This window comes from Harpia harpyja, chromosome 3 (assembly GCF_026419915.1).
Source record: "Harpia harpyja isolate bHarHar1 chromosome 3, bHarHar1 primary haplotype, whole genome shotgun sequence".
NCBI lineage: Eukaryota > Metazoa > Chordata > Aves > Accipitriformes > Accipitridae > Harpia > Harpia harpyja.
The window spans coordinates 37,238,209-37,265,018 of NC_068942.1; the positions used below are offsets into that span (position 1 = coordinate 37,238,209).

A 26,810-nucleotide genomic window follows, 5' to 3' on the forward strand; every position below is an offset into this window, starting at 1 on the left:
TTGCACGGCACCTTGTAATCACTTTTTATTTTAAACCCATTTTCTTTAAGAAGGAGCCTTTGCACTAAGGCTCAGGGGGAATATTTTGAGCCCAGGCTTCCTTCCTCAAAGAAAGACACTTTTTGCAAGAACCAAAACCAGGGTACGTGCTCAGTACCTGTAGGCTTGGACACTCTGTCAGTGCACAGATGAGGAAGACTGAATATAGGAACAGGCAGACACTGCTTCACCTGCCCCACAGAGCCTTGCATCTTTACAGGTAAGCATTCTGGCTTACAGAGTCTGGGCATAAGCCTGACCAGAAGTCTAAATTAAACACAAAGCCTATTACAGAGAGAGAAGGGGGAAAGAGAAAGTACTTTCAATATTCTGTTTGAGAATTGGAGTATTTTTACTGAAGGTTTATTCTGCTTGAAAAGAGGTGCTGGAGCGCTACCAATTTCCGGAGAGACATGTAGTCCCCCAGACTGGCTGCAAATGAGTTTTCAGATAGTGCCCCAAATAATTCTGATGCAAAATTTGTCCTCATCTTAGACACTAACAACTGACCTGACAACTCTTTTGGTAAGAGAGAGAAGCCTGAGCAAGGTCAGGCTTATTAGACAGTTTGCAGGCCGCGGATAGCCGGGTATTGCCATGGACAGCTGCAGAAATAGGGCTGGCGAGACCACACCTACGAAAGCCCCAGTGCAGAGCGAGTAATTTCACTTCCACCTTATCGTCCCTCTTCTGCTTCAGCACCTGCACTTCAACCACCTCTCCCTGGCCAGGCCCACATGCCCGCTGCGGCTGATGAGGCTGCAGTTACCCGCTGGCGGCACGGAGGAGGACACGCAGTCCTGGGTGCTGCATGCAATGCGTGCGGCATTCAGTGAGCGGCACCTGCTCTGCAGGTTGCAGCCCCCTCCCACAGCCCCTCTTGTCTCATGCTATGCAAGATGCGTGAAGGAGGACTTATTATACGGCCCGTGTTTGCCCGTTACGCGACCGCATGCTCATCCTGCCAGCAATGTAAGATGTCTGCAGGATAAAATACAGGCTAGTGGGAAGGCTGCGGAGCACCGTTGCTGCAAAAAGGGAGAAGGAGGTGTTTAATCCTGGTACCAGAGGAAGAGAAGGGGAGCTGCAGGGAAAGGTTTGGACTGGATGGAGCTGTAAATGCAAGAATTGAAACAAAGTGAATGCGGCGACTAAAGCACAGCCTAGAAAAGGACCTTTAAAAATCTCTTCAAAGTCTGGTGGCATAGTGAGGAATCACCCTGCAGGTACGGAAAGATGCTTGAGAGGCATCTGGTAAGGACAGAGTAAGGTGGCCACTGTACACCTGTCTCAGTACAAAGGCCAAACTGGTTTTTGCAGCCCCCAGGACCAAGGACCGTGGCCTTGAGCTGCATGAGCTTGCTGTTCCTTCTCCTGCCAGGGCAATGGAAACCATGAAAGTGAGGAATGCTGCTCCTGAGGAGGGTGAGGGACCTCCTGACCTTCCCTCGTTTTAGGATTGGCTTGCCTGGTTTGGTTTTAGTATCTTTGAAATGAGGATTTAAAGAGGGTCACGTTATCGTTACTGTTAGATTACCTTGCCGCTATCATTTTTATTTCTGTTCTGCCAGGAGAGAAGAGGCAGGATCCCATCGGGCACGTTATGCCACACACCAAGAACAAAGAGCCGGCGCTGGGAGCTTGCTGCCTGCCGCACCAAGCGGATCCACTACACAAAACGGGGAAACGCAGGCAAACAATGCCAGGACACCGGTCAGCAGAGTAAAACAGCAGCCGCAGCAGACTAGCACCTCGCTGTCTGCGATCGCTGGGGCAAACAAGAGCTTAACGGGGTCGCAACAGGGAACAATACGGCAGCCCTGCTGATGTTCACAGGGTTCACTTAGGGCACCGAAATTGCCCACTGGGGGGGGGGGGGGGATCTTTGAGTGGGTCATCAGGCTCGCTTTCACTTGGCAGAGAGCCACAGCCCGCCTCTGGCAAGGAGCGGACAAGCTGCTAGCGGCCTTCACCATTGAGGCGGGTATGTCCCTCCCGGGCAGGCCGCAAAAAAAAAGGCGGGAGGGAGGCAGGGCCGCCGGCTGAGGCGCCGGCGCTCCGCAGCTTCCCCAGCGGGGGGCCGGGCTCAAGGGGCGGCGGGCGGCGGCCCGCCCGGGGGCCGGCTCCACGCAGCCGCCGGCTCCGCCCCGCAGCGCCAGGAGCCGGAGCCGGGGCCACATCGGCGGAGAGAGGGAGGCAGAGCGGAGCGTCCAGCCCCGCCGAGCTCGCCAAGCAGGTAGGCGCGCAGCTCTGTGGAGCCGGAGGAGAGGGCGAGGCGCGGGGCGCGGGGGGGGGGAACGACACGGACGGGCTCTGTCTGCTGAGCCCCGGGGGTCTCGGAGGGGATTTCAGCGGCGGGGACTTCCCCGGCGGGCTTTCTGCAGCCGCGGCGGGGAGCCCCTCACCCGCCGCTGTGTGTGGGGGGGACCGGGCCGGCAGCCGTCCGGCGCCCCGGGGAGCCCCCGCGTCGCTTCCCCGGGTGGGTGGTTAAGTGCGAGGGCCGCGGGGAGCCCCTCCGGGGGTGGTGGTGGTGGGGGGGGGGGGGGGAGTCCCTGTTGCTGCCGGTTCACACGCGTGTGTGCGCGTTCGGAACCGGTGGGTGAGTTTCGATCCTCTCGTGTAGCAGGTCTATGGCCTCAAAACCAAAACAAAAACCAATAAAGAATCCTCGTCAGGTGCGGTGGAGCCGGTGTCAACGCAGGAGCGTGTTCTGCAGGCCGGACACGTTGATTGCTGTAAAGCGGTTTCGGCAGGCTGAATGTGGCTCGGCTGCGTACCGACCAGACCGGGCAACGCTGCTGCCTTCAGTGGGACGCTGTCTTGATTGATTTCTGAGATGTAGATGAGATGCCTCTGTAGCAAGCTTGCCCCCGTTACAACTACAGAAATCTGGTACAGGCCCAGCCTGCTGTGTCCCTTTTTTTTTTTTTTCTTTTCCCCTCTCTTTTAAGATCACAGTGAAGAGTTTTGGAGTAGTGCCTGCATTTCAACAGCTGGCTAGATGTTGGCTGTGAATTGTCTTGCAGTGTGACTGTTAACAAATTTGTTGATAAGGGGATAAGGGCTTGTTACAACCCAGGCATGCTGTTTGTGCCTCAGAGCATAAAAGCTCTGCTGTGTATGCTTTAACATAAAATGGAGCACTCGGTACAAAAAAAAAAGGGGGGGGGGCAGGGGGGAAGCAACTGTCCTGGAATCTAAATGTTGGCTTCGGTAAGCTGTAAAGCTAGTTCAGGATGAAGTGTTCCTATGTCTTGGACCAGCTCTAGCATTTCCATCTTGCGCGTGAGATGAGAGTTTAAAACTTTACTAGCCGTGCAGGGGAGGGACAGAGTGTCCTACTGCAGTGCTCTCAGAGGTGGTGGCTGGGGAGAAGAGCAGCTCTTGGAGATGTGTGTGCTGCTGCTGGCAGTAGAGGTTTCTCAGGGACGTAACCCATCCCTGCGCTAGCGAGGCCTCTCAATGTGTAGCTTCTGAAATCACCCGTGTGCTTTTGTGCGAGCGAGGGTGTACAGCTGGAGGGTGCCATCTTGAAATCTGCCATCGGTCATACTTCCTCTCCACAGAAGACTTTTTTTTCTTTTTAACTTTCTCAGGCACCTTGGGCTTAAGAAAAATCTTCAAAGACCGAGGTGTGAGCCTGCTGCTGTGAAGCTTGCTCGCTGCGTGAGAACAGTTGAGCAGAAGCGTGTGGCTAGGACCCTTTTGGTGGGCCACCAGGTTCAAGTGTAGAAACGCTGCTCTGAAAATCTAGAGGGAGGTATCTAGTGAGAGGAGCAGTCTCAGTAGTGTGCTGCTGCATGCTGTTGTCAAGATAAGCGTATGACAAACAAGCTGTAAAAATGACAGATTACTCAGATCTTACTAAATACTTCATGAGCGCTAAGCGGGAAGAAAGTGTTAATGGGGGAGGAGGGCACTGGTGGTGTGCCCACTCTGCAGTGTCACTGCGTGGGTGGTGGCAGTCCTGCCAGTGTCCCATCCCAGGACCTCTTTGCGGTTGCTACAGTGGGGTCATTTTTAACATTCACCCTTGTTTCTGGTCCTTTGGCTGGAGCGAGAACTCCCACACCTACGGTTGTGTTTCTTTAACAAAAAAAAAAAAAGAAAGAAAAAAATCCATGGGCGCTTGCTCATGTTGGGCTGCCACATGGGTGAAATGGACCTTTGCCAACTGCTCTGCAAGCCAATGTGTGGATTTGGAGTGGCTCAGGGAAGTGAGTAGTCTCTCCTCACTCCTAAAGTCCTTTCATTTAACACCTCTTTCAGAGAAGGATCTTGCTTCCAAAATAACTTCGCTTGGTGGAGCCCCTCTGGGCCTGAACCCCCCTTGGCCTGGGCTTCTCTGTCCTTGCCGAGGGCTCTGGGGACCGCTGGGATGACGTCCTGGTCCCTGTGCCACAGGGCAGGGGTGGCTGGGTGAAGTCTTGCAGCATCCGCTCAGCTTCTTACCTGCATGTGACAGAAATAGAGCAAGACGCAAGCTCAGTGCCTGGAGAAAGCTCTCCCTGCGGGTGATCTCTGTCCTGCTGCATGGAAGCTCCTCCCTCAAGAGGATTTAGCGGCTTTAACGATGCGGCTCATCTGGACTCTCCTCATTCCTGTTATTGTCTCTATTTTAGTTCTCGGGGGACAGGCAGGTGTAGTGTGACCTACAACTGTAAGCTGGTGCAGGAGATGCTCTAACAAGGCCTTCCCGCAGCTCCACAGAGATTTCCTGCCCCTGCTACCCAAGCCGCTCTCTGCTTCAAAACTCCATGAAGTGCAGGGGGGGGTTCATATGAAATTCCTCATTTGACTGTAGCTGAGGAAAGGTTTTACCCCTCTCCTGTATCTCTGGGTCCTTCTGTCACAGCTGTAAGGCAGCAGGGGACCATCCAGGACTGCAGACATTCATCTGGTAGATGTTTAAATTGGAGGTGCAGGCGGGAGTTTTGCAGACCTCTGGTAAACACGGGGCCCGAGGCGCTTTCCAACTCAAACCGTGGCTGTGGTTCTTGGTGCCCGCTGGCACCATTGCGGTGGGAAGCATGCAGCAGAGGCAAAAGGTGCTGCCGCAGGGACCTTGGGCACCGATGGCACAGGATCTGTTACGGGAAAGCCAGGGTGATGCTGGGAGGTGGACCGTGCCCCATGCTATCTGAAGCGGTGATTATTGCTCCGCTTCAATGGTGCCGGCAGAGTGGCAGCCACTTTCTTCCTGGTTTCCTTTCTGTTTCTGCTTGCTGGTGAGTGGGACGTGCTGGCGTGGGTCTAGCAGGGCTTGGGCTATGGTTGAGTGGCTTGGAAGGCCAGAGGAGGTAGCAACGCTTCCAGTGGGCCTGTGCAAGAAGGGATGATGGGAGCCTCAGTTCTTGCACTTCTTCCTCAGTTTCCTCTTTGGAAAAACTTGTGTGCGTCAAAATTAACTTCTTACTGCCAGGAACTCTGGCCCTCATCCTAGAGTGCCTTAACTTCACCTCTCTAAATTAGGAGCACCACGTCTGCATCCCTTTCTCCTCCCCTGCCTTCATTTGTCGCTGAACGGGGATCATGACATCCCGGGATCTGGAGTCCTTATGTACAGCAAAGGGTGAGCTGGGCCCAGTAGCCTTGCCCCCTGCCCCGCGTTGTCAGCTTTGACGGGCTGAGAAATAAACTCTGCTCTTGCACTGACACTTCTGTTGGAGGAAAGTGGGATCAGAGCTTTCCATGGGCAAATGATTAATGACACGTGTGTGAAGGGATGGCTGCGTGAGCCACCTTCCCTTTAGGAGCTGTGTAATGAGCTGCAGTCGTTACCTAACCACCTCCATCTCTTCCTGGCTCATCTGTATTCTTAAAGAGGGAATGAAATGGAGGAAAGGCTACAAATTACAGGCTCTCTCTTGGCATGGTAAAAGGAATAATATGGGAGGCACAGCCAGTGCCAGCAGTTCCTTGACGGTCGGTCGGCTGTGGCAGAGCCTGTTTGCTGAAAGCTCTCTGGGCTAACAGGGCTCAGAAACACTGAAGCAGTTAATGGCTGACTTGAACCTAGACAGGGTGATAAGTGAAGCACAAGGAACTGCATGGTGGAGATTGCTTAAATCATTGCTTTCGTGTGCTGACAGATTCAGAGCGAGCTAATTTTCTGGAAGAAAGATGAGGCGTTACTGTGGGCAGCTCTGTGAAAGGGACTGCCTGGTAGATGACAGCAGAAAAAGGGAATAAGATAGTAGCCTTTTGGGATCGGGACGGGGATTGGAGACTGCCGGCTCAGTACCCAAGCATGTGTCCTCTTGGACACAGCAGGGCCAGGGAAGCTGGGTGGTTTGGGGCTCATCCAAAGCAAATACAGGGGAGAAAGGGAAGGAGACGAAGCTGAAGGCAGGCTTCCTCCTGTGGGAAGAGGCACACGCATGGGCTGTCTGGCTGACTGCTCTAGTTCTTTTATCTCCTTGATGGAGCTTCAGAACTGGGACACCACCATTTAAAAGCAAGTCAAATCAAAGTCTGGTGCACGTACTTTATTTCTGAAACTTGCTGCTGAGGTAAGTGGCCTGTCTGTCTTCAAGCAGCTTGGGAGCTGGGAAGGGCCAGCTCTTCTGTGCCACTAGGAGCCTTGGACATGGGCAAAGGACTGGTGGCATTTGTTAAGGATGCTGCTGGGCTGCTGTTTTAGTTTCTTTGCAGTGCAGCCTTGAGCAAACAGGTGCATCATGAAAGCACTTTACCCTTTACTGCAAAATTGTTGCTGGGCTGTAAGCAGATCACTGATCTCTTCCAGTATGATGATAATCCCATGGCCATGTGTACTGGAGAAATGCTGATCTGGGACAAGCTATATATGTTAGGATATCCAGCAGCCCGGAGATTTGAAGTTGTATAATGGAGAGTTCCCCTTGTAGGCAAAAATAATGCTGCTTCAGTTGGAGGTCTCTCGTATGCAAGCAAAGGAGGGGATGAGCTGTTAGAGCTGCAGCAATGCACCTTGAGTCGAGCTGAGCTTCCCACAGCTGCAGTCAGATACTGCCCTTTGTCCCTTCTGCTGCTGCTCCCTATCCGTTGTCATGTAGGCAGTTTGGGAATTGCGGAAGAGGAACTAGCTTACACGGATTTGCATAGCAGGGCCCAAACTTGCTGTACGGTAGTTTTGCCTGTTGGGAACGAAGGAGAGTGTTTCCCAGAGTTGCCCTGGAGAAGGGGTTATGGTCACTGGATGTGGCAGTGTCCTCCACCAGCACCTTCCTTTGGCCGCTGCCTCTGCGGTCCGTGAGGTTTCTGTGCCCTTGCCAGGATGGGGTCGAGGAGCCACAGGGGAGCTCGATGTCCTCAGCTCCTGCCTCTGCAGGAGAGGCTTCATACAGCAAATTGTCTGTCTAGTTTTAAAAGCAACCCACTCCAGGACCCTGATTTTGCTTGGGCTGGCGTATGGGACTGGCACAGGTTCGAGTGAGTTGCCTCTAGATGTTTTCTGCACCGGGGTGCTGTGGGATCACAAGCTGTGCTGTATTGGTGCAGGGCTTCGGGAGCGGCACGTGAGGCAGGTGTGGAAGTAACATCTTGGCACTTGGCTAGGACTGCAAGGGCTGCTGCTATCATCCCGTAATATAATATGCAAATCCTAAACGCCTGGAGCTGGCATGTCTCCTGTGATGGATGATTAGCTGTTTGGTTGGGAATCAATCGTGAAGTCTAAATTAGCTAGAGGAGCTCTACTATTGCACAAAACGGTTCAGTGCTCTAGTTAGACCTTTCAGGGAAGTTTCTGTACCTTTCATGGCATTTCATTTTCTAGGTGCTCTAGTCTTAGAGACAAAAATATCTGTGTTGGGAATGTCTTATTCCCTTCCTACCTGTTTTTCTTCCTATTTCTCCTTGGTCCTGCAAACAGCTTACTTAACATTACTTGGAATACGTGTGGACAGAAATTGGAGAGGTTCTGTATTCAGTGGTGTCATTATCAAGTGTTTTTTTGGACTTTGGTCCCCAGAGCTAACATGCCTGCTTTCGAAATTACTTAACATTACTTGGAATATGTGTGGACAGAAATTGGAGAGGTTCTGTATTCAGTGGTGTCATTATCAAGTGTTTTTTTGGACTTTGGTCCCCAGAGCTAACATGTCTGCTTTCGAAAGGCACCATGCAGACTGCTCTGCTCCTCTCCTTTCTGCTTGTAATCAAATAATTTGTAGAGTACCCTTTGCATAAAAGAGTGGTGTTCTGGCTCGTGTGGTGATAGGACACCATCTCTAGTACTGCAGTTATAATCGTGCTGGTGGTGTGGTGCAATCAAAGCATCCTCTTGACCGCTGTGGAGCCAGTCATGTGTCTGCTGTGTGTGTCAGCTTGGATTGAAGCTGCTGGTGATGAGTCAGTCTTGAGTGGCTTTGCTGGAAGGTCCTCAACTTCCCAGTGTGCTTTACTAAGTAAACTCTGTCTCCTGTCCCCTCGCTCCCATTCTTCCTTGTCTTGTGATCATGGAGCTAGGCTCCCTGTTCATACAGAAGCGTGGATCCAGAATACTGTGCTGGACTTGGATTCAGGAGACTGCTCACCTGCAGTTTAGCAAGGCTGTTTTCCCCCCTGCTGTTGCCTTGAGTTTTGCACTGACTGGGCAGAGATGGGAGCTATTTTCCAGCATCTATGCTGGATGCTTGAAGAAACTGGGGTTAAAAGGCAGGCAGCAGTCCTAATTATGCTCATCTCTGAAGTCTCTTCTAGCGGGGGAAAAAAAAAAAAAACCCAACCTGACAAAACCCAGCTGCCTGGATGTACTTTCCCAACAGTCTGAGAAGCTGCCGGGCTCTTCTTTGCATTCAGATCCCTTTCTAATGCAGGTTTGCAGAGACACTGCACGTGGAATAACTAAAGAGCCCTCTGAGTTGTGCGGTAAATCTGCCTATTCCCAAAGGAAGCTCTTTTAATTAGAGAAGACTTTTGCTCGGCAGCTGCTTTGCAGGACAGTGCTAGACCAGAGCTGTGTGGAGAAGCCCTGGTGAGCCACGTGAAACAAGGTGAAGGCACAGCCCTTCTGCTGCACCTCCCTGGGGATGCCCCACAGGAGTGGGCTGGGAGGCTGCAGGTACAACGGAGGTCCCCGGAGGTTGGTGGTGAGGGGGAGTGGAGCTCTGCGGGGTAGGTCAACCTCGCAAGCGAGCCCCAGCCCTTCTGTGGGACTTTCCGCAGGAGGTGGCTGCTCCCCGTGCACAGGGCTCAGCAGGTCCCTCCCACCAGGTCTTCCAAGGGTGATAACACCTTGTCTGAGCGCAGCTAAAATAGGGGTGGCTGTGCTTGCTCCCGAGGGGTGGGAGGTGATGCCCATGGCTGCTGTTGCCTCTCCTGGCTGACGTGAGGGGACGCGACAGGTCGGAGTTTCCCCTCGCCCCGGCTCCCTGGGGGAGCGGTTGTGACTCACGGCTTCCTGGAACAAAACAGGCGTGACCAAGATGCTGTTGCCGAACCTGCGTGGGAATTTCTTAACGTCAAAAGCGGCAGCAAGCTGGCTGCTACCTTGGCAGAAGAGGCTATTTCAAGGGAGGGCTATTTGGAGGAACACCCAGCTGCTTTAATGCCCGAGTTCAAGACCTCAAAGGCTGCTTTGATTTGATGCTGCAATCCTGCCAGTGGTCGCAGAGCCTGGGTGTTTCTGCATTCATTCCCAATCCATCGTGTTGCAGCTTCAGAGGCTGTTGTGGCGGTGGTTTAGACTTGATCCTATAGTAAAACAGTAAGTTCTTGCTTTTGCGTAGCTTCAGGCAGATGGGAAACCTTTTCCTAGCCCAGCTGCCAGCTATCAGCGAGACCTACCGGTGTGTATTCAAGTAGACGGCCGTGCACCCCGTGCTGTCCCATGGGAGCCTAAACAGTTGCTCTTTGTTTGCCGAGAAGAGAGACAGCCTTTGCCACAGGGTGTTTGCTGTCAGGAGGAACAGCCTGTACAGCGGTGTGCGAACTGAGCCAGGTCGGCGGCTGTGTTACTGCCGTGCTCTCTGATGGTTACTCCTGTGCCCAGGGTCTCGGTGGAGAGCCCCGGTGTCTTGCGGTGGGTGACTCTCCTGCTGGCAGCCTCCCATCAGAGGAGGAGCAGGCTATGGGACTTTGCTGGGCTGGGTTTCAAGCTGCTGCACCAGCGAGGGGTGGGCAGGTATCCTGGGGGCAGAGGGAGCCTTGTGTCACAGCCATAACCTGCACAGGTAGCGTGCATGAGACCCCTTGCTGTAATTTGATGTCATTAGTAAGTTTGGCTTGATTTAAAAATTGTAGAACTGATGTGGAGTAGAAATGGTCTCTGGGCAGCAGGCTGTAGGGGAAAGACCACAATGTGGTGGGACAGAGGCAAGTAAGGAAAAAAAAAAAAGTGTCTGCAGCCATGTTAAAAAGTAATCTTAGCCTCGGTTGTGATTTACTGATTAAAGATGAAACAGCCCCCCCCCCCCCCCCCCCCAAACCGAGAGCATTTCTCTCTGCATTGAGGCTTATCTGATATTTGTAAATCAGTTATTCTGGATAAAAGTTCTTTCCTTTTAAAACAAATACCTCTGAACTACTCTTTTTCCATCTCATTCTTCTAGCATTGCTCCATCAAATAGTCTTCTGAAATATTTGTGCTCTAAATTTAGAAAAGGAGACCCTTTCAAGGAAGTAGAAAAGGCCACCCAGCCTCCCTTGGTTCAGGTTCAGCTGAACCTGTTTTCCAGACCACTGTGCATAGGTCTGCAGACTCCAAGGAGGCCCCTCCTTTTCCCAAAACAGACCCAGCTTTTCGAAGTCTTGCTGTCTATTTTAACTGCCAAATTCCTGGGGAACTTAGCCCATATGTCTGTTCCTCTTGGCTTGAAGCAGCCCTGTCCATAACCTACGCATGTGGTGCTTGGAAGGATGGATTAATTATTTTCCTTTTTTTGGATGGTGTTTGGTGGAGGGGTGATCTTAACTGCAGGTGGCAGGTCTATAATTGAGTAATGTTCTCACATTGCTCCAATTAAGTTGCTCCAATTAAGTCTGCTGGGATTACCTGCCTGGTAATGTGGCAGTCAGCAGGGTAGCAAAACACCTGCGTGTATTGCAGTCTGCCTTGGCCTTCAGGACCATCTTCACAGAAGGGAAACCAAAAGTTTTTGAGCATCTCTTCCAGCTAGCTGAGTGTTTTCTGGAGGCCCCCTTTGTTTTCCAGCTTTGTCTGCTGAGATTTCTTATTGTGGCATTTCACTTCTTAGGAAAGGCTGGGAACGAAGTGGCTTCACTGCAGCTTCTGTAACAGCTTGTGCTGTGTTATTCTTCCTCCTCACAGTGCTGCCCTTTACTGCTGTACAATGCAGCTTTCTTTTGCACTTTCTTCCTCCTGTAGGAAGAACTTGGAGTGAGGAGACTGCTCTGTGAAGGTGGAAGGAAAAAGTGCTAGGCAATGCTGCCGTACATCTCGGAGACTGTACAGCAGCCCCTGCTGGGACCGATTCTTCCAGAGTAAAGCATGGAATTGCTTCTGAGCTGCATGCTCAGAGGGAACAGACCAGTGAGGGGTTTGGCTGTTGTGGCCAGGTGCTGCCAGTTACAAATGTGAAACTATTTGTATTATTCACATTGATATTGGAGGGGGAAAATGTGGTTGCAGGTGGATATTTTTGAGTAGAAGGGAATGACTCAAAACATCTGTGCTCTAAACTCTTGTACTTTAGGGCTTTTCTTTCCCCCCTGCCCTCTCTAAATCATCACTTTGGAAAAAGGGGCTGCTTGAGACAGAGTCCCTTCCTCTGAAGCTTTTTATAGTTCTGGCTTTCTCTTTTCATTCATGCCCGGTGGTAGAGTCAAGTGGTATCCGTGGTGTGAAACTCAGGATATTGTGAAATGTTAGTCCTCAGGCTGTCTGTGACGGTGCTCATCTCGCCAGCTGGCAGGCCAGTCTCCAGTGGGGCACAGGGTCTCGTGTGGACCTGGGATGGTCTGATGGGAAGTAAAGCTGCTCCTAGAGTAGAAGGCAGTCCGTGGAGAGGCTGGGTCCGGCAGTAACCTTTCGTGGCTGTGGCACTGCTGTTGGGCGAATGGCTCCGTACCATTGAGTCTGTTGAGTTTGGAGACACCTGGCTTAGGTGTCCCTGTCTCCTTGTAGCAAATGGGTTTGCTGAGTTGCTTTCCTTGTCCTCCCTGATATGCCTGTCTGGGAGAGACTGTGAGATACTTTGTGTGAGAATCTTGCAGGAATCCTCTACTTCTGACTCTGGGTGCCCTGCAACAGGGTCCTTCAGATTGTAGAGTGGAGGGCCCATGGTTATGGTAGGGCAGATGTTGTTGAAGAGAGATGGTTATTACAGCTGCTGATCTGTGGTCTTCTGCTCTAGAATCACATGTGACAGTGCCAGCATACTAGCAGGGGAAGAAGAGTGGTTCGGTAGCCACAGGCATACAGACAGCTGGTAAATGGTGAGGGTGCTGCAGTTAGCAAATGGTGTATTTGGCAAAAAGAAGATTCCTGAGATCACAAACAGTAAAGGGACTATTTCTGTGAACAGGCCTGTCCTGGTTTCTGCTGGGATAGAGTTAATTTTCTTTGTAGTAGCTGGTATAGCCTTATGTTTTGGATTCACTGATGTTTTCAGTTGTTGCTAAGTCGTCTTTATACCAAGTCAAGGATTTTTCAGCTTCTCGTGCCCAGCCAGCAAGAAGACTGGAGAGGAACAAGAAGTTGGGAGGGGACACAGCCAGGGCAGCTGACCCAAACTGGCCAACAAGGTATTCCATACCATGGGACGTCATGCCCAGTATATAAACTGGGGGGGAGTGGGGTCGGGGGGATCGCCGCTCAGGAACTAACTGGGTGTCGATCAGTGGGTGGTGAGCAATTGCATTGTGCATCACTTGTATATGCTAATCCTTTTATTATTACTATTGTCATTTTATTAGTGTTATCATTATTAGTTTCTTCTTTTCTGTTCTATTAAACCGTTCTTATCTCAACCCACAAGTTTTACTTTTTTCCCAATTCTCTCCCCCATCCCACTGGATAGCGGGGAAGTCAGCGAGCAGCTGTGTGGTGCTTAGTTGCTGGCTGGGTTTAAAACACGAGAAGGCCAAAAGATGCATCCCTTTGTGGGCTGAGGCACTTTTTTGTGCCAGTGGGACTTCTGTGACTTTCTGGTCATGCTGGGTCTGCAGTAGTCTTCCAGCTCTGCTTGATCTGTGGGGCTAAAGGGTTAAAACCTTTGCTTCTTGAAATCAGTGCCTTGCTATCAGCAAAGGATCTGATGCAAAGCATGTCATATGATTAAAAAGACTAATAGCCTGTCTCTTCTGTTGTTCGAGAAGGCTGACTTAATTCTAAAGCTTTACAATCATTCAGAATAACAAGCCAAAGGTCTCTGTTTGCTTTGTGGTGGTCTTTTTTTGGTTTTTGTTTTTCTTCCTTTCTGCCACTCAAGATCCTGTAGATGGACCCTAGGGGGAGAGGTCTTGGGGAGAATCCTGTTGCCAGAAGACGCTTCCATTCTCCAGTGGGCTAGTCCCCCAGCAGCGTGGGACTTCAGTGCTCTGGTGAGCACTTGGCTAGCTTGGCAGGGTGTCCAAGTTCCTCCAGAGACTTAGCCTGAGAATCAGGAGGGAGTGCTCGTCCTCCTACGCTCTTCTGGGTAGGCAATCTCTAGTGCTTGGCTTCTAGCAGTGTCTGGCTTCAGCTATGGAGTGACCTACTGGAGAGCCTGCTATTGCTGGGAATAGCAGTGAATAAGCCTAGTTGGACTCAGCTGCCTTCCCACGCTGGGTGCCAGTGCCTGGGCTCTGCTCAGCCCCATCCACTTGTCTGTGGAGAAGAGCAATGTAGTCCCAAGGCTCAACAGGCAGAGGGGAGGTGGAGGCAGAGGGTGTTTGTTTAATTGCTGTTCAAGTTGCTAAGCTAAGGAACACTTCCTGCCCTTGAAGTAAAACTACTCCCTCTGCACCTTCAGTACATCCTTGCTAATTCCTGGGAAGAACCAAAAAGAATAGGAAACCTCATTTCCCAGTTCAGGCAGATGCTGTGACTTCTCAGAAACATGTTTGGCATGGGTGTGTGAAATCTAAACACCTACTAGTTATCTGCCCTAGCATCTGAGAAAATGGAAGTAAACTGAAAACCAGTTTGTTTTGAAAGGGAACTTTACAGTAGAAAGTCCTCGACCTTGACCTCTTGCATCTTATGGGAGGAGGTGGTGGAAAAGATAAAAATCAGTTATACTACCTGGCTCCTACCTCTGTCTGGCAATCTCTGGTGCTGTCTCATAAGGTAGATAAAAAGCTTGTATTAAGGCTTTCTTCCTGCCTGGACTGTGTTAGCCTTTAGGTGCTTTGGCAGGGAGGGAAGGCTGCTGGGTCTTGGGAAGGTATCTCCAAGCCAAGTAGTGTTGGGAGGGATATTGTGCAACTTGTCCTCGGAGATTTGTTGACCTCCAAGGCATTGTTTGCATGAGAAGGGAGCTTGTGCATGTACTTGCACCGGGGATTTCCAGGCTGATGAATCTGATGGCAACAGCATCCTTTGCCTGCTGCGGAGCCACGCTGGGGAGAAGCTTATCCAAGCACGAGCAGGGTGCTGCTCATCTGTGCCGGCCACTTTGCTGCGGTTTGGGGTGCAGGTCCTGCTCACAGGCTTTCCTCCTCTGTGGGGAGGTGTGGGGCAAGCCGGGGTGGGGGACTGCCTTTGACAGATGCTGCTCGTGGGTGGAGGAGCTGGCGGGGACATCTCTTTCAGAGGTTAAGTTTACAGCCTAACAAGCTCCAAGTGCAGAGCCAATGTAGTCAAGTGGCAGAGTTGCCCAACCAGTTTTGTGAAAACTATGCATTTTTACTGTACCTTGTGCTGGTTTTAGTCAGTGTGGAGACCTCTTTCTGGACCCTACCTGCAGTGTTTGTTGTACAAATAACATTCTAGTACATGGTGATAAAAAAGAGAAAAAGTCCACTAAACTGTACTTCTGGCTTTTTCTTCTGTCTGCTATTTCTGGTAATTGTTTTTTTTTTTTTTTGTTGGCTTGTTTGGTTTTTTTTAGGGGAAGAGGAGAACCAAATGACTTCTGGGACAGGTTGTGGGTTTTTTGGGTTGGGTTTTTTTTTCCAGTTTTTTTGCCAGAGTTGTATCTCTGGTCTTGCTGAATGGAAAGTTTTGCTTATATGGGAGAAATACTGTCCTGCAAATACTGTCATGCTGTGCAAGCATGAGTGTGTAGACTGAAAATAGTAAAGAACTTTCTCAATTTGGCAGTTGTAGGAATTGAAGACCTACTTTAATGTTGGCTTTCAAACTGAAGTGTGAAGTTCAGATGTTCTTAAAATCTGATTGTACCCCTTGCAAATACAGAGATGATAATAGGCGCTTCTAAAACCTGTGCTGCTCTTTGATACTGAACTGTGACTTGGTTTCTTTTTAACAGTGTAATAGTGGTTTATAAGTATCTAGTAACTTCCCCTCGAGAGTCAGAAGTACATCTATAAAATACGCATTTCCTTTTTACAAAATGCACAACGTGTGCTTGCTGTTGTAAAACATGCTGAAAAACCTCTGCCATCATAGACAGTCCTATGGGTGCTTTCTAAATCTAGGGATGACACTGTTGCTTGTCAGATTATTCACACAACAGTATACTAACTACACAAGTCAAATGGAAAAACTTTTAACGTCTTATCACGTGCACCAGGAACAAATCTGCCCTTGCAATGTGAGTTGATGAGTTTCCTCAAACTCATCTGGTTTCCTAAGAAATCTAGTCTTTCCAGTGGTATTTCTGTAGTACTTGCAGCCAGCTGTTGCCTTGCTTTAGTTTGCTCCCCTTACTCCAGCAATAGCCCAGGTAGAAGGACTGCACGCACGCTTGAGCCTCTGGCTTGCAAATGTCTTGCAGACGCTCATGTTAGGGTGTCACTGTACATGTCTCTACTCCTATGTGGTAGAGCAAAATTTGTTGGCAATTAAGTATCGTGCTGCAGTTTGCAGGCTGATGTAGCTATGCTGCTATGGCTGACTTTGTGCTTAGCCCTCAAACCATCTCCTCTAGCTTGAAGGCAATTGCTTCTACTTAAGCTAAGAAGCAACGGTCTCTAGAGTAGATGGAATAAGAGATAGTCTGTTCTGCATGCCTTCTTTTCTTCCCTTCTGTTTCCAAAGCTTGTATTATGCAGAAATAGTTTTCTACCTTGCCCCGACACTTTCCTTCAAAAATAAACTGTAGCTGAATCAGTGACATATACACACACACACGTATAGAATCATGGAATGGTTTGGGTTGGCAGGGATCTTAAAGATCATCTAGTTCCAACAATCTCTGCATCCACAAGTGTGGCCTGTTTGAGGGGGTAACCCTAATTAGCAGCCTTAATTTTTAGGATCTACCTTCTCCCTCAAATTCCTCCATTGTAACTTTTGAAGAGATGCTGTTTGGAAAATCTCCATGACAAACATGATCTTGTTTGTTTTCAAGGTCATTACACAGCTGGTATTATCTCAGTGGAGCTTAAGGAAAAGTTCAATGAATTCAGACCTGAGTCCTTCACTGGTTCTGTGGTTGTTTGCCAGAGACAAGATGTACTTCCCAGGTGTACTGAAAGTCCAAGGCCTCTGAATAGTAAGGTCAACAAGATGAGGGCACTCTTCTTAGGACATTCTTTATATGTTAATGTGGCTGTAACTTGCAGTCTCTGCCCTGAGGGCAGTGCTGTACCTGGTTAACAGGAGACTTAGTAACTCTGTCATTGTTCATTAACCAGTACTGTTGTGTGAAGCTGTCCTGTCTCATCACTGATGATCAGGAGACCTTTTGATTGCCAAGTGCTTGTTCTTCATGTGTGTGGATAGAGAAGCATTCCCGGCAGCTGGGCTTTGTGGTGCAAGGGCTTAAAATCCTGCAAAAGATGATCTGTTTCCTCCCCTGCTATTGAAGATCATGGCTTTCTGGGCTGCCCCTTCCCCAGCCTCTCCTGCATGCCGGTGTCTGGCTTGGAGCTGGAAGGGGAAGTGACCGTGTAGTGAGCAACTTCTCATCCTCAGCTGGTTTCTGTGGGTCTCTGGTGTGGTATACGGCTGATCTGGTTCTGGTTTCTGGATTGGGATAATACTGCACAAAGTAACTGCCCTAGCCTTCAAAATGGCCTTAACCTCATGCAAATTAGTGTGCAGATAAACATCTTTATGGAACCAGTGGCTTGCTGATTCCCTCCTAGGGACAGGTGCTGGTTGCTGTGGCAAGAGGAAGCCAGTTCTGTGACCCGAGTACATCAGTGGGAGCTCCTCCTTCTCCAGGGCTTCTCGGTCAATCTGTCTACAAATGAGACCAGCTAACCTCGGTCACTGTTGTGGTGTGAAAAGAAGGCAGGGAGGTGAAACCAGATCAGGGAGAGCTGTAGAGATTTTTCGAAGTCCAGCCTGGTAATAGTATCTTGAAGGAAACAACCTGTTGCAATGTGTAAGGCTTGGGTAGGGCATGGGGAAAGTGGTGCTTGCCTGCTGCGTCAGGAGGCACTTGCAGTGCTCGTCGTCAGCTGAGGCTACTTTGGAGGTTTGCTTCAGTGGACTAGTTGAACTTTCATCCAAAGATCCCACCTGCCACATCAGGTGCAAGATGTAAAGGATCAGGGGCCTCAGGCTATGCTGCAGAACCTTACTTCACAGCACTGGCTGCTGCATCTCTGCATCTGTCAAGTTGGAAGTTTCCCCTTCGGCAGGCAGGAGGGATGGCAGAAATGAGCTGGCATGCCAGCCGTACAGGACATTCAAGGTGTTTGTGGGGGCAAGGGGAAGGAATAGAAACTGGAAAATCAATTCTGGTGCTGGTTTGACCTCATCCTAGCCTGGCAAAAGCTAGTAGCAGCATATCCTATAGGGTCTGCCCTTGTTTTACATTCCCTGGGGTTAGAGCCTGAGGGGTGGTAGTGGGGAGGAACTGAGTAAAGCACATAGAAACAACCTGCAGCTTCTTTGTAACCTATGATTTCCTTTTCTTAATGAGGAGGGTTTGGGGGAAGGGGAGCAGCATTTTCCAGGCTCTGTAGACGCATTCAGATGTGAACCCCCTTCTACTCGACTTGCAGTATTGGGGCTGACCTTCAGAGCTCATTGCTCTCGGGTGCGCGCGTGCCCTCCTCGAGGGTTTGCAGGAACTTCGCACTTGCCTGTAAACGTACCGAGATGGTGATTTCCACAACTGATCTACTCCGTTTCACATTGAGGTTGTTCCTGCTTGTCTCCTCCTCTTTCACCACGCTTGTAAATGAGCCCCTTATTTGTGCCATACAGTGACTTGGCAGCTGAGGTGCTTCAGCTGCCAGAGCTCATGGGGGAGAAACCTGCACTGCAAGAACGGTGCTGCAGAGGAAGGCTGAGCTCTTACCGGCAGAGCTGCGTGGCACAGGCATGTACAGCGCTAGCCTCAGCCAAATATCATAAACTTCAGCGGGCACCAAACGTGCAGTGCTTGCTACGTGGAGGCAATACAGGATCTAATTTGAGAGAGCAGAATTGCAATTAAAAATGAACTTAGCCTCTCTGCCCCTTGACTGATGTGGTTATAACATCTGCGCGTAAGTGTTCCCTCTCCGCCTCACCGGCTGATGGTGGGATGGGAGGCAGAGGTGTTTGGCTCTCCCCATATCGCCTGTCCTTTGCTGCGGTCACCTTCTGCGGGACGGGGGCTGGGAGTATCACAGGCTCCTGCGACAAAAATAAGTTAATCTCCGAGCCGTGATGGGACTCCTCTGCTGTCGTTAACAAAGCAGGCCTCTGTCTGCCTCTCCTCAGACACGCTTGTCCTGGATTTTGTGCTCCACATTCCGGTCTTGCTGTCATCGCTGTTGCTGGGAGAACAACAGGTCTGAGAGCTGGAGGTGGCGGAGGGGGCAGGAAGCCATCCCGTGATGCTGGTTTAGCCTGTGCGGACTTGTCCCATTCCTCCCCCGTGGGGAACCCCAGGGTCCTGGATCAATTGGTGCCTTCCTGGAGTTAGTTATCCCTTCAGGTCCTGGGGCTGAAGCTGGGCTAAGAAAGACCCAGGATCAACTACACAGAAGCTGACCAGGCCGTGCTGGCAACCAAGTTTTTGTGGCAGTAGTGCCTCAAAGCAGCAAACTGATAGACGTGCATAAATAATCCTGCATATGTTTACAGGATGGGAAATGAGAGGCTGGGAGAAACGCCACTCCGCAAGTTGACGGTACCATCTCTCATGAAATCCTCTGCAGAACTGGCATTAATCTGGAGAATGACATGGAAAATTTGGGAGCATATGGGCAGGATTGTTGAAAAGAGTGGGTGTGGCTGCTTGGGGAGGAAAATTCAAATGGTCGAAGCAGCTGGGGTGGAGAGGAAAAGGAGGAAACAAACAATTGTGGACAATCAATGGAACTTAAAAGTTGCAAACTTAATGTATTAAACCTTTGCACACATTGCTGCAGGATGTTAAGGCTCAAAAGTTGACCAACTTCAAAAGGCAAATGGTCAGCTCTCGCTGACACAGTCAGCACTGGCTGGCAAGACTCAGTACTTAAGCCAGCCCTTCACTGCCAAGTGGCCCGTGGATATGCCTGGTTGTGATAACACCAAGCTTGTCTGCTTCCAAACCTGGCCCATCTCAAATTTTGTTGAGCTGCTGCTTCTGCTGTGTGGCAGTGTTGCTGCTTTTGTGACTGTTTGTGCAATTTCAGGACATAGGGTTTTGAGGAGTTTCATTAGTGTAGTGAATAAAAGCAAGTTTAATTTCTTAAGGATAGTAGAGGAATTGGAAAATCTGTAATGTTTCAGTATGTGGAGCCCTAAAGTATCTTAAAAGCTCAAAGCAAAACTCTAAAAACCTGGTTCTCTTTTGGCTTGAAAACTGTACTTTGAATTACTTTATGACTAGGAGCTATGGAAGAGGTATATCTCCCTGTGGCAAGAGGAGAACGGTGCATAATGCTCTAATGCACAGCTGGGTTTTTGTTTTTTTAATAAACATTGAAGGTGGTATGCCTTTAACAAATAGCTAAGAGTAGAAGAGCCCTGGAAGCAATCTTTTACTCTTGTCACCTCAGGCATATCACCTTCCACAGCAGCTCTTCTCAACTTGTTTGACTACTTAATTATCTTAGATAACTATTGTAAAGATCCTAACAGCTCTGCAAATCTTGTTTTCCTGACTAATCAAAGTAGTGTGGACAGAGTTGGAAATGGGCAGCACATGGCTACTTAGTGCTAGGAAGCAAATCACCAAGTACTGGGAGTTGCCCCTCCAGTTTGAAAATAAGGAGGATTGCACCTGGGACTGGACATCTTAAGGTAAGAAGTACAGTGCCTTGTGCAGGAAGTTATTACCTAGCTTAGCTCTTGGCTAGGTTGAAGAGTAGAAAAACACTTGTATCCCCCACAACAGACATTCATCATCACCTAGGGACCTGGCTGCCTCAATGTTCTGGTTAGACTGCCAGGCTCCAGTTTGTCATGCTATTAAGAGGAGATGTGTTCATGGTGAAGCCAGTAAGCAAGCCAGCGGGATGGGAAAACTTATGTCTTAGTTATCCTCTCCAAGTGCAGTCTTAGGTGTTGGTGCCTGCCAGGATTAATGGCTTGAGAGAACGTTTCTCCTGCAGAGGAAAGGAGGGAAGCACAGAGTCTGAAGGAAGCAACATTTGTGCTCTCCCTGCTCAAACACTCGCTCCTTTTTTGAGATACCCTTGAAGGGCACTGTAGTCTTTGGGTTACAGCTGTTCTGTGACAGCAAGCTGGCATATGGTTTGTAGAGAAGCTCTAATGTGGGCAAGGCTTTGTTGAATAAACTCACTGTCATTAATCAAGGGTAAAAATCTGCTAACAGAGAGGCTTCACTCAGTTTTCATAGGTTGGTAGTGATGCAGCTGTTGTATAGTGCATCTGTGCTGGAACAGAACCAGCTCATAGCCAATGGCTGCACCTGGGGGGGGCTGGAAATGGTAATGGGAATGTGTGTTTGATATTTGATGTAAGTATGAACCAGAAACTATTACAGGAGCTTTCCCCAGCTAATTTGAAGGACCTACTTTTGGATGCTGCTGGCTTTATGGACTCTGACCTGAGGAGTTAACTGAAAAAAAGTGACTGAGATTATGCTAACCTGGCTGTGCAGTAAGAGCTCCTTAGGTGCAATGACTGCTATATAGGTGGGATTTTTAAGATCAACCTGTAGCACAGCTGGCTGATACTGTACTTCTGTGCTGCTTTCCCATCTCAATAGCATGTTGCTAGGTGCTGTGCAGCAATGGGCTTAGCACAACCTCTAGCTATGTCATTCCCTGAAGTTAGAGCAGTAGTGTTGTCTTCAGCCTCAGAGTTCAAACTCATGCTCTCTCCTGGTAGCTGGAGGCTGACCATTGCTTGGTGGGAAGACTAGCCAGTTATAACAAGGCCCACATACCAGTTTAGCTCCAGAGTTAACCTAAATATTTAACAGGATTAAGCAAAAGCCTTTGATTGAAACAAAAGAACGTACTGGGCTCCAGTGACCCTCAGTACACCCAGGCTCGCAGCAGGGAATCCTGCTGACCTTGCTGTCTGTTGGGGCTGGCTCTTCCCAGGCCAGGCTGGTGACCCCAGCCTAGTATTGCTCTTCCTCTAGCTGTTGCTTCTTAAAGCAGCACGGTCTGTTTTTAGCAAGGAGCTTGCTAGAGCAAATTTTAAGGAACTTAAAAGCCCCCTGTTGCCTAGGCAGGAAACATAACTGAGCATGGGGGAGGAAGGAGAAGTAGGAAAGCTGACCTCTGAGATGTTCCCCCACCGGTCCTCATGTGTTACTCAGCTGTGCTGCTTCCCCAGGAGGAGGCTTATTCCTGTAGCAGGGATAGTCTGTGGGACTTTTTCTAGCTTCTGAGCTCTTTGCTGTCAGACAAGTGAGAATTGAAGTAGCTTGCAGTAATACAGATCTATTTACTCCCTGGGTCCCGTAGTGCAAAGACCTGATGAGGATCCATTGCTGATAAGCTGCCTAATTTGCAGTGCGAAGAGCAGCCTTGTCATCTCTTCTCATGCTTTACATAAGCTTCAGCCATGGTAATTGAGCAGAGTTAACCTTAGATACAATAAAGTACCTTCTCTCTGTGTGAAGACCTGCCCTGGAGTTTGTCTCTTGCCTTCTCTGTATTGCTTGCTAGCCACCCCATGGATTTGTGTAGCTTTTGTGGCTGGTACTAACAAACTAAAACGAGCATCCTGTCCTATCAGCACTCCCACACTGCCTCGAACTTCTGAGGTTGGCTTTGGAAACTGGGACTTCTTGAAATCTTGCCCGTCTTGATCTTGCAGCAGAATTGGTAGTATGTAACCATGGAGCAGACTCGCTGGTCCTCATGTGTTGTCAAAGCATCAGGTGCCAAGTTGTGCACAGAAAGCTTGATTTAATGCTGCCTTTTAAACTGACCCTTTGGCCTTGCTCTTCAGTGCTCCCTCAGCTGCTTAGGGATCACGAGGAGATGAGATCTTCGGGGGGAGGGAGCTGGCCTCGTGAGCTCCTTCTTCAGACAAGTGCATGCCTTTTTTTCTGCTGGGAGTGATAGCTAGAGTTGGTGTTTTGGTTGATGCTATTAATGCAAAGTCTGTATAAATAGTGATGGAATTAGCAGTGTATTTGTGATTAAATCCCTTCTGTAACTGCTGATAGCCCTCTGTCGCTCTGCAGGAGATCTTGGCAGCAATGGCTGTTGGTAGTGATGGTGGGGTCCTGTTTTGCTGCCCTGAAAAGGCAACTTGGATTGCTCTACGGAGCACGTGCTTTCTGTGCATCTGCTCTGAGACCCACAAGATGATCCAGAGCTCTGCACAGGGTAAGGGTGTTGCTCTGAAACTGCCTGGAGGACCTGTCACTAACATAACTGGTTGTCTGTCTGCTTTCCTCTCAGGTCCTGAAAGTGAACGAAGATGGGGTCTGGCTGCCTAAAAGTCACCAAGTACTTCCTCTTCCTCTTCAATCTCCTGTTCCTTGTAAGTATTGTGGGCATCTGCAGAGTAGAAAGGAAGGCTTGGACTAAAATTAGCTGGAAAGGTGTTTTTTTCTGGATGTTGGCCCAGTGTGTTCATTAAAGAAAATGGCCAGAGTTTTGGAAGGAAGGAGGGAATCCCTGAAGCTGAGGGACACCAGAGCTGCTGTGGGGCTCCCGGGTACATCAAGCAGCTCTGCTCCCAGTACCCACCTACTGTCTCCAATGCACACAGCTCCCTCCCTGCAGTGGGAGGGGAAAACAGGAGTTACAGGTCCTTTCTGGAAGGAGAGTAGTTGTAACTACTTTCTCTGCCACTTCTGGAGCAGCAGCTGAGCTGCCCCTGAGCAGCAAAGCTACAAAACCTGCCAAGTAATGGCAGTGCCCTCCTAAATAGGCCAGGCAGGCTTCAAAGAACAACTCTAATTTTGTTCGAGTCCCAACGGCTGGTTTTGATTTTTAACAAGATGAATTAGTCCAAGTCCCCTATTTGAAATGGAGTTGGGAGGTGGGGGAGACTGGGGCAGGCTTGCCTGGGGAAATGAGGCAGACCACTAGATGCAGTTATTTTCAAGTGTGAGGCTCAGGAAAAGATGAGCTCCTTTTGGATCAGAGTGGGTCTGGGAGGGCCACACATGTTCTTGCATGCATCGTTTTGTGAAGTTTAGATATTGTGTATCATGTGGATGGTGATGGTACTGTTAGTGCTGCCCTCCTGCAGGAACGGTATAGCAGGGAAGCATAAAGTTTCAGCTTTCCACGTATCAGCAAGAAAATAACCTGTCTGATATCGTTACCCTTTGTGCAGCATGTAAGGGGAAGGAAGGGCCAGGCTGTGAGGGCAGGGAGGGAAATGGGGCATGATAAGGTGAGCACTGCTTTCTGGTCTCTGTCCCTGCACGCAGCTTCACTCTTGCTTCCTGCATGGCTGTGCTGTGCTGCTGGCACATGGGCTTGAACTTGAGGCACATCTGGATCTGGTTTCCCTTGGCTTACTCTGCTGGCTCTCTTCTCTCTGCGGTTTGCTTGCATCCTAAGGGTAGTTAGCTCTGGTCTAAGGGCCGAAAGTCAGGGGTGCTCAAAGCAGCTGTGGGGAAGACTCTTGGGAGGGAGAGGAGAGGTTTTTCAAGTGCCACTAGATCTTTCAGAGTATGATTTGGTCCACTTTAAGGGTAGGAAAAAACCAGCTGAGTCCAGGCCTGTCCTCCTACTAGTGCAGGACTCAGCTGAAGACATTAGCATCCAGGCTATATCCTCTTTTGAAGACATGATAACTTTTTAAGCAGCATGTAACTTAACCAGTCTACCCTGAGAAGCAGAGCTGCATTTGTTAAGGCAGTTTTTGAGTCTTGCTGAAGCCCAGTACCTGGGCACTGTCAGTCTTCCTTTATCCCGGAGCCTAGGTCCAAGTTCATTAGCTAACCTATGTATAGAGAAAGTTCTCTTCAAGAAAGTCAGCCTACCGTGGGAGGAAGGGGGAAAGACAACAGCCTGAAATACTATGGTGCCTTACAACACTGTGGCTGTTTTTGCTGGATGCTATCAACGGTCATCGTGGCACCCCTATTCCATATTGCCCTCCTCCCCCCTCTCTGCTGAGCCAGGCATGGTCGCGGGCAGCCTGCAGGGATAGCCACGCTGTCAGGAGGCAGAGTTGAACTGCTTTGTCTGGCTGACCCATGTCTGCGCTGAAAAACATTTTCCTATGTTTTGCAAGACTGGGAGGATGGCAGGCGCTGAATCCCTCTGCGGGTCTCAGGGAGGCTTGAGCGCTCCTGTCTGGGTTGCAAGTGATGGGAAGCAGCTGTTCTTTGTCCTGTGCACACTGCTCCAAACCAACTCCTCTGGTGTAGCAGCCAGCCCCTCTTCCTCTTGGGGAAAGCTGATCTGATGCACTGAGCTGGGCCTGAAGAGTAAGAATTTTAAGGTGGGACGTGAGGAGGTTTGTGCTGGCCGAAGGGAGAAGCTGCTTTAAGGAGCTCTTTGCTAAGCCTGCCGTGCAGCACAGGCGCTGTCTTCCCCTCAGGCTTCTCTGTGGAATTGAGGTCTCTGAAGCTGCTGTGTTCTGGTGGGGAGCCTGATACTTCTCTAAAGCGAAGATTTTGAGCATGCTTCTGTCTTGACCGACGGCAGGCTTTTTGCACGTGCCAGATGTTGGGGGAGGTGGTATCCATTACTCCCTTGCTGTCATAGGAAGTAGTTGACATGAGAAGCTTTTTCCGTTATGGTTGTTCAAGATCTGAATGGGGGTGGGATTCTTGAGCTCATACAATGTGGTAGATGAGTATTAATCTACAGAGAAACTGCTTCTGTTGCGTTGCTGTGAGCTGCTGGCATGGGCAGGTTTTGCATACCTCATGCTTGTTTCCCAGAGCTGCCGAGTTTTGCTGAGGAGAGCGCTTGCACAAATGGGAACGTTAATGCTGGTGATGGAGCTCTGTGTCTGCTCTGGACCTTGAGCTGAGCCTCTGTGATTGCACCCTGTGCAGGCCAGCCCTCGCTGTCTGAAGCATATTCTCAAGCCTTGCTTAGTGCTGATGAATTAAGCCTTTAGAGACACGCTAGTGACTCTTTTAGAAGTTAGTCATTGAAATAGCACTTCTCTACAGCTCGAGGTCTGTGAGAAGGTCCTTTGCTATAGCTGAAGTAGTTCAGGGACTTGGTATTTTGCAGTCTTGGAGCCTTACTTCAGGGAAGGGTTTGACCTGCTTTGATTAAAGGGAAGAAGGTTATTTGGACTGCTGGCCTACGTGCTACAAAAGATACAAAAAAGTAAGCTTGGAGTAAAAGCTTAGTTTCTCTAATGAAAACTAAATACATCGCTACCTTCTTGGGTAGCAGACACAGGCCACAGCAGATGCTTCTCCTTAAAGAGAAAACAGTTCTTTGAGACAAGTTCAACAGTCTCTGGAAACTATTTATTTAGAATATGTAACCGTCTGTCCTACTTCTAACCCTTCTGTAAATGGAGCACAAAGCTACTACCTGAAACAAAGCCTGGAGTTTAAGAGCCTTTATTGGCCCCTGTGCCAGGCTCAGTGTTACCTCCTGCAATCTGAGTGTGAAGGCAGGCAGTGCTGGGGGAGGACAGCTGGGTCTGAAGCCAAGCCAGTGACAGAAGCAGCCTTGCTATGCTAAGGAAACTCCTGAAGATGCTGAGCAGAGATACTATCCTGCTAGGAGGTAAATATACTGTTGTTAATAGGACAGTGTTTTCTCCCTGTGGTTTTTTTTTTCCCTGCCTTCCCTTTTTAGTGTTTTCCACAGCAGCTCCTGGCAAACGCATGAGTTGTGGACTAGAGCAAAGATCAGAGTGAAAACAGGCCTCGGATAGTCTGTGCACCTCATAACAAATAACTTCCCAGGCACTCAGCTCAGCAGCCGTTCTGTGTTTTGTCAGCAACAGCAAAACTTAGGTGACATTTCAGGGTCAGCGAGCCAAAAGAGATGTCACATACAGCCCGGTTTGCATCTTTGTTAAGACAAATATTTTATTAAGACTATAGTTTAAATGTGAGACTGCCTTGAACTGTAAATTCAGCAGTTCTTGGCAATACCAAGTTTGAGAGGAATTTTTTAGGCTCCACAGCTGTTGCATGTTCAAGGGGCCTTTCTATTTTGATCAGCAGATTGAGTGCTGCGGTGCAGCATGTTGGGACATAAGGCAAGGGGGAATTCTTGTTACTGCCATCTTGTCTTTTTTTTTTTTTTTTTTCCTGGGATACAACAGCTACATGCTTTCTGCAGCTGAGTCAGTCTTCTTCATCCATCTTCATAGATGGGAACTTGCTTGGTGACTTTCTAATTCTGTCCCCAGAGCTAACTACATGTTGTGCCCTCTGCCAAGCCAGGAAAGCTTGCAAGCAGCTTATTTCAGA

The 26,810-nt window shown here is 49.5% G+C and overlaps 1 protein-coding gene across 2 annotated transcripts in view; it reads left to right on the forward strand.

The window, feature by feature from the left end:
- Positions 1–2,252: 2,252 nt before the first annotated feature.
- CD82 (CD82 molecule) overlaps positions 2,253–26,810 on the forward strand; it is a 41,351-nt gene continuing 16,793 nt past the window's right edge. Inside the window, exons 1-2 of one of the 2 annotated variants that reach the window (XM_052781929.1) lie at positions 2,253–2,275; positions 22,855–22,936. In XM_052781929.1, the coding sequence (XP_052637889.1) occupies positions 22,874–22,936 (63 nt within the window). In that variant the 5' untranslated portion in view covers positions 2,253–2,275; positions 22,855–22,873. Of the gene's footprint in view, positions 2,276–14,858; positions 14,972–22,854; positions 22,937–26,810 lie in introns of those variants that run through there. The other variant, XM_052781928.1, reaches the window with a different exon arrangement.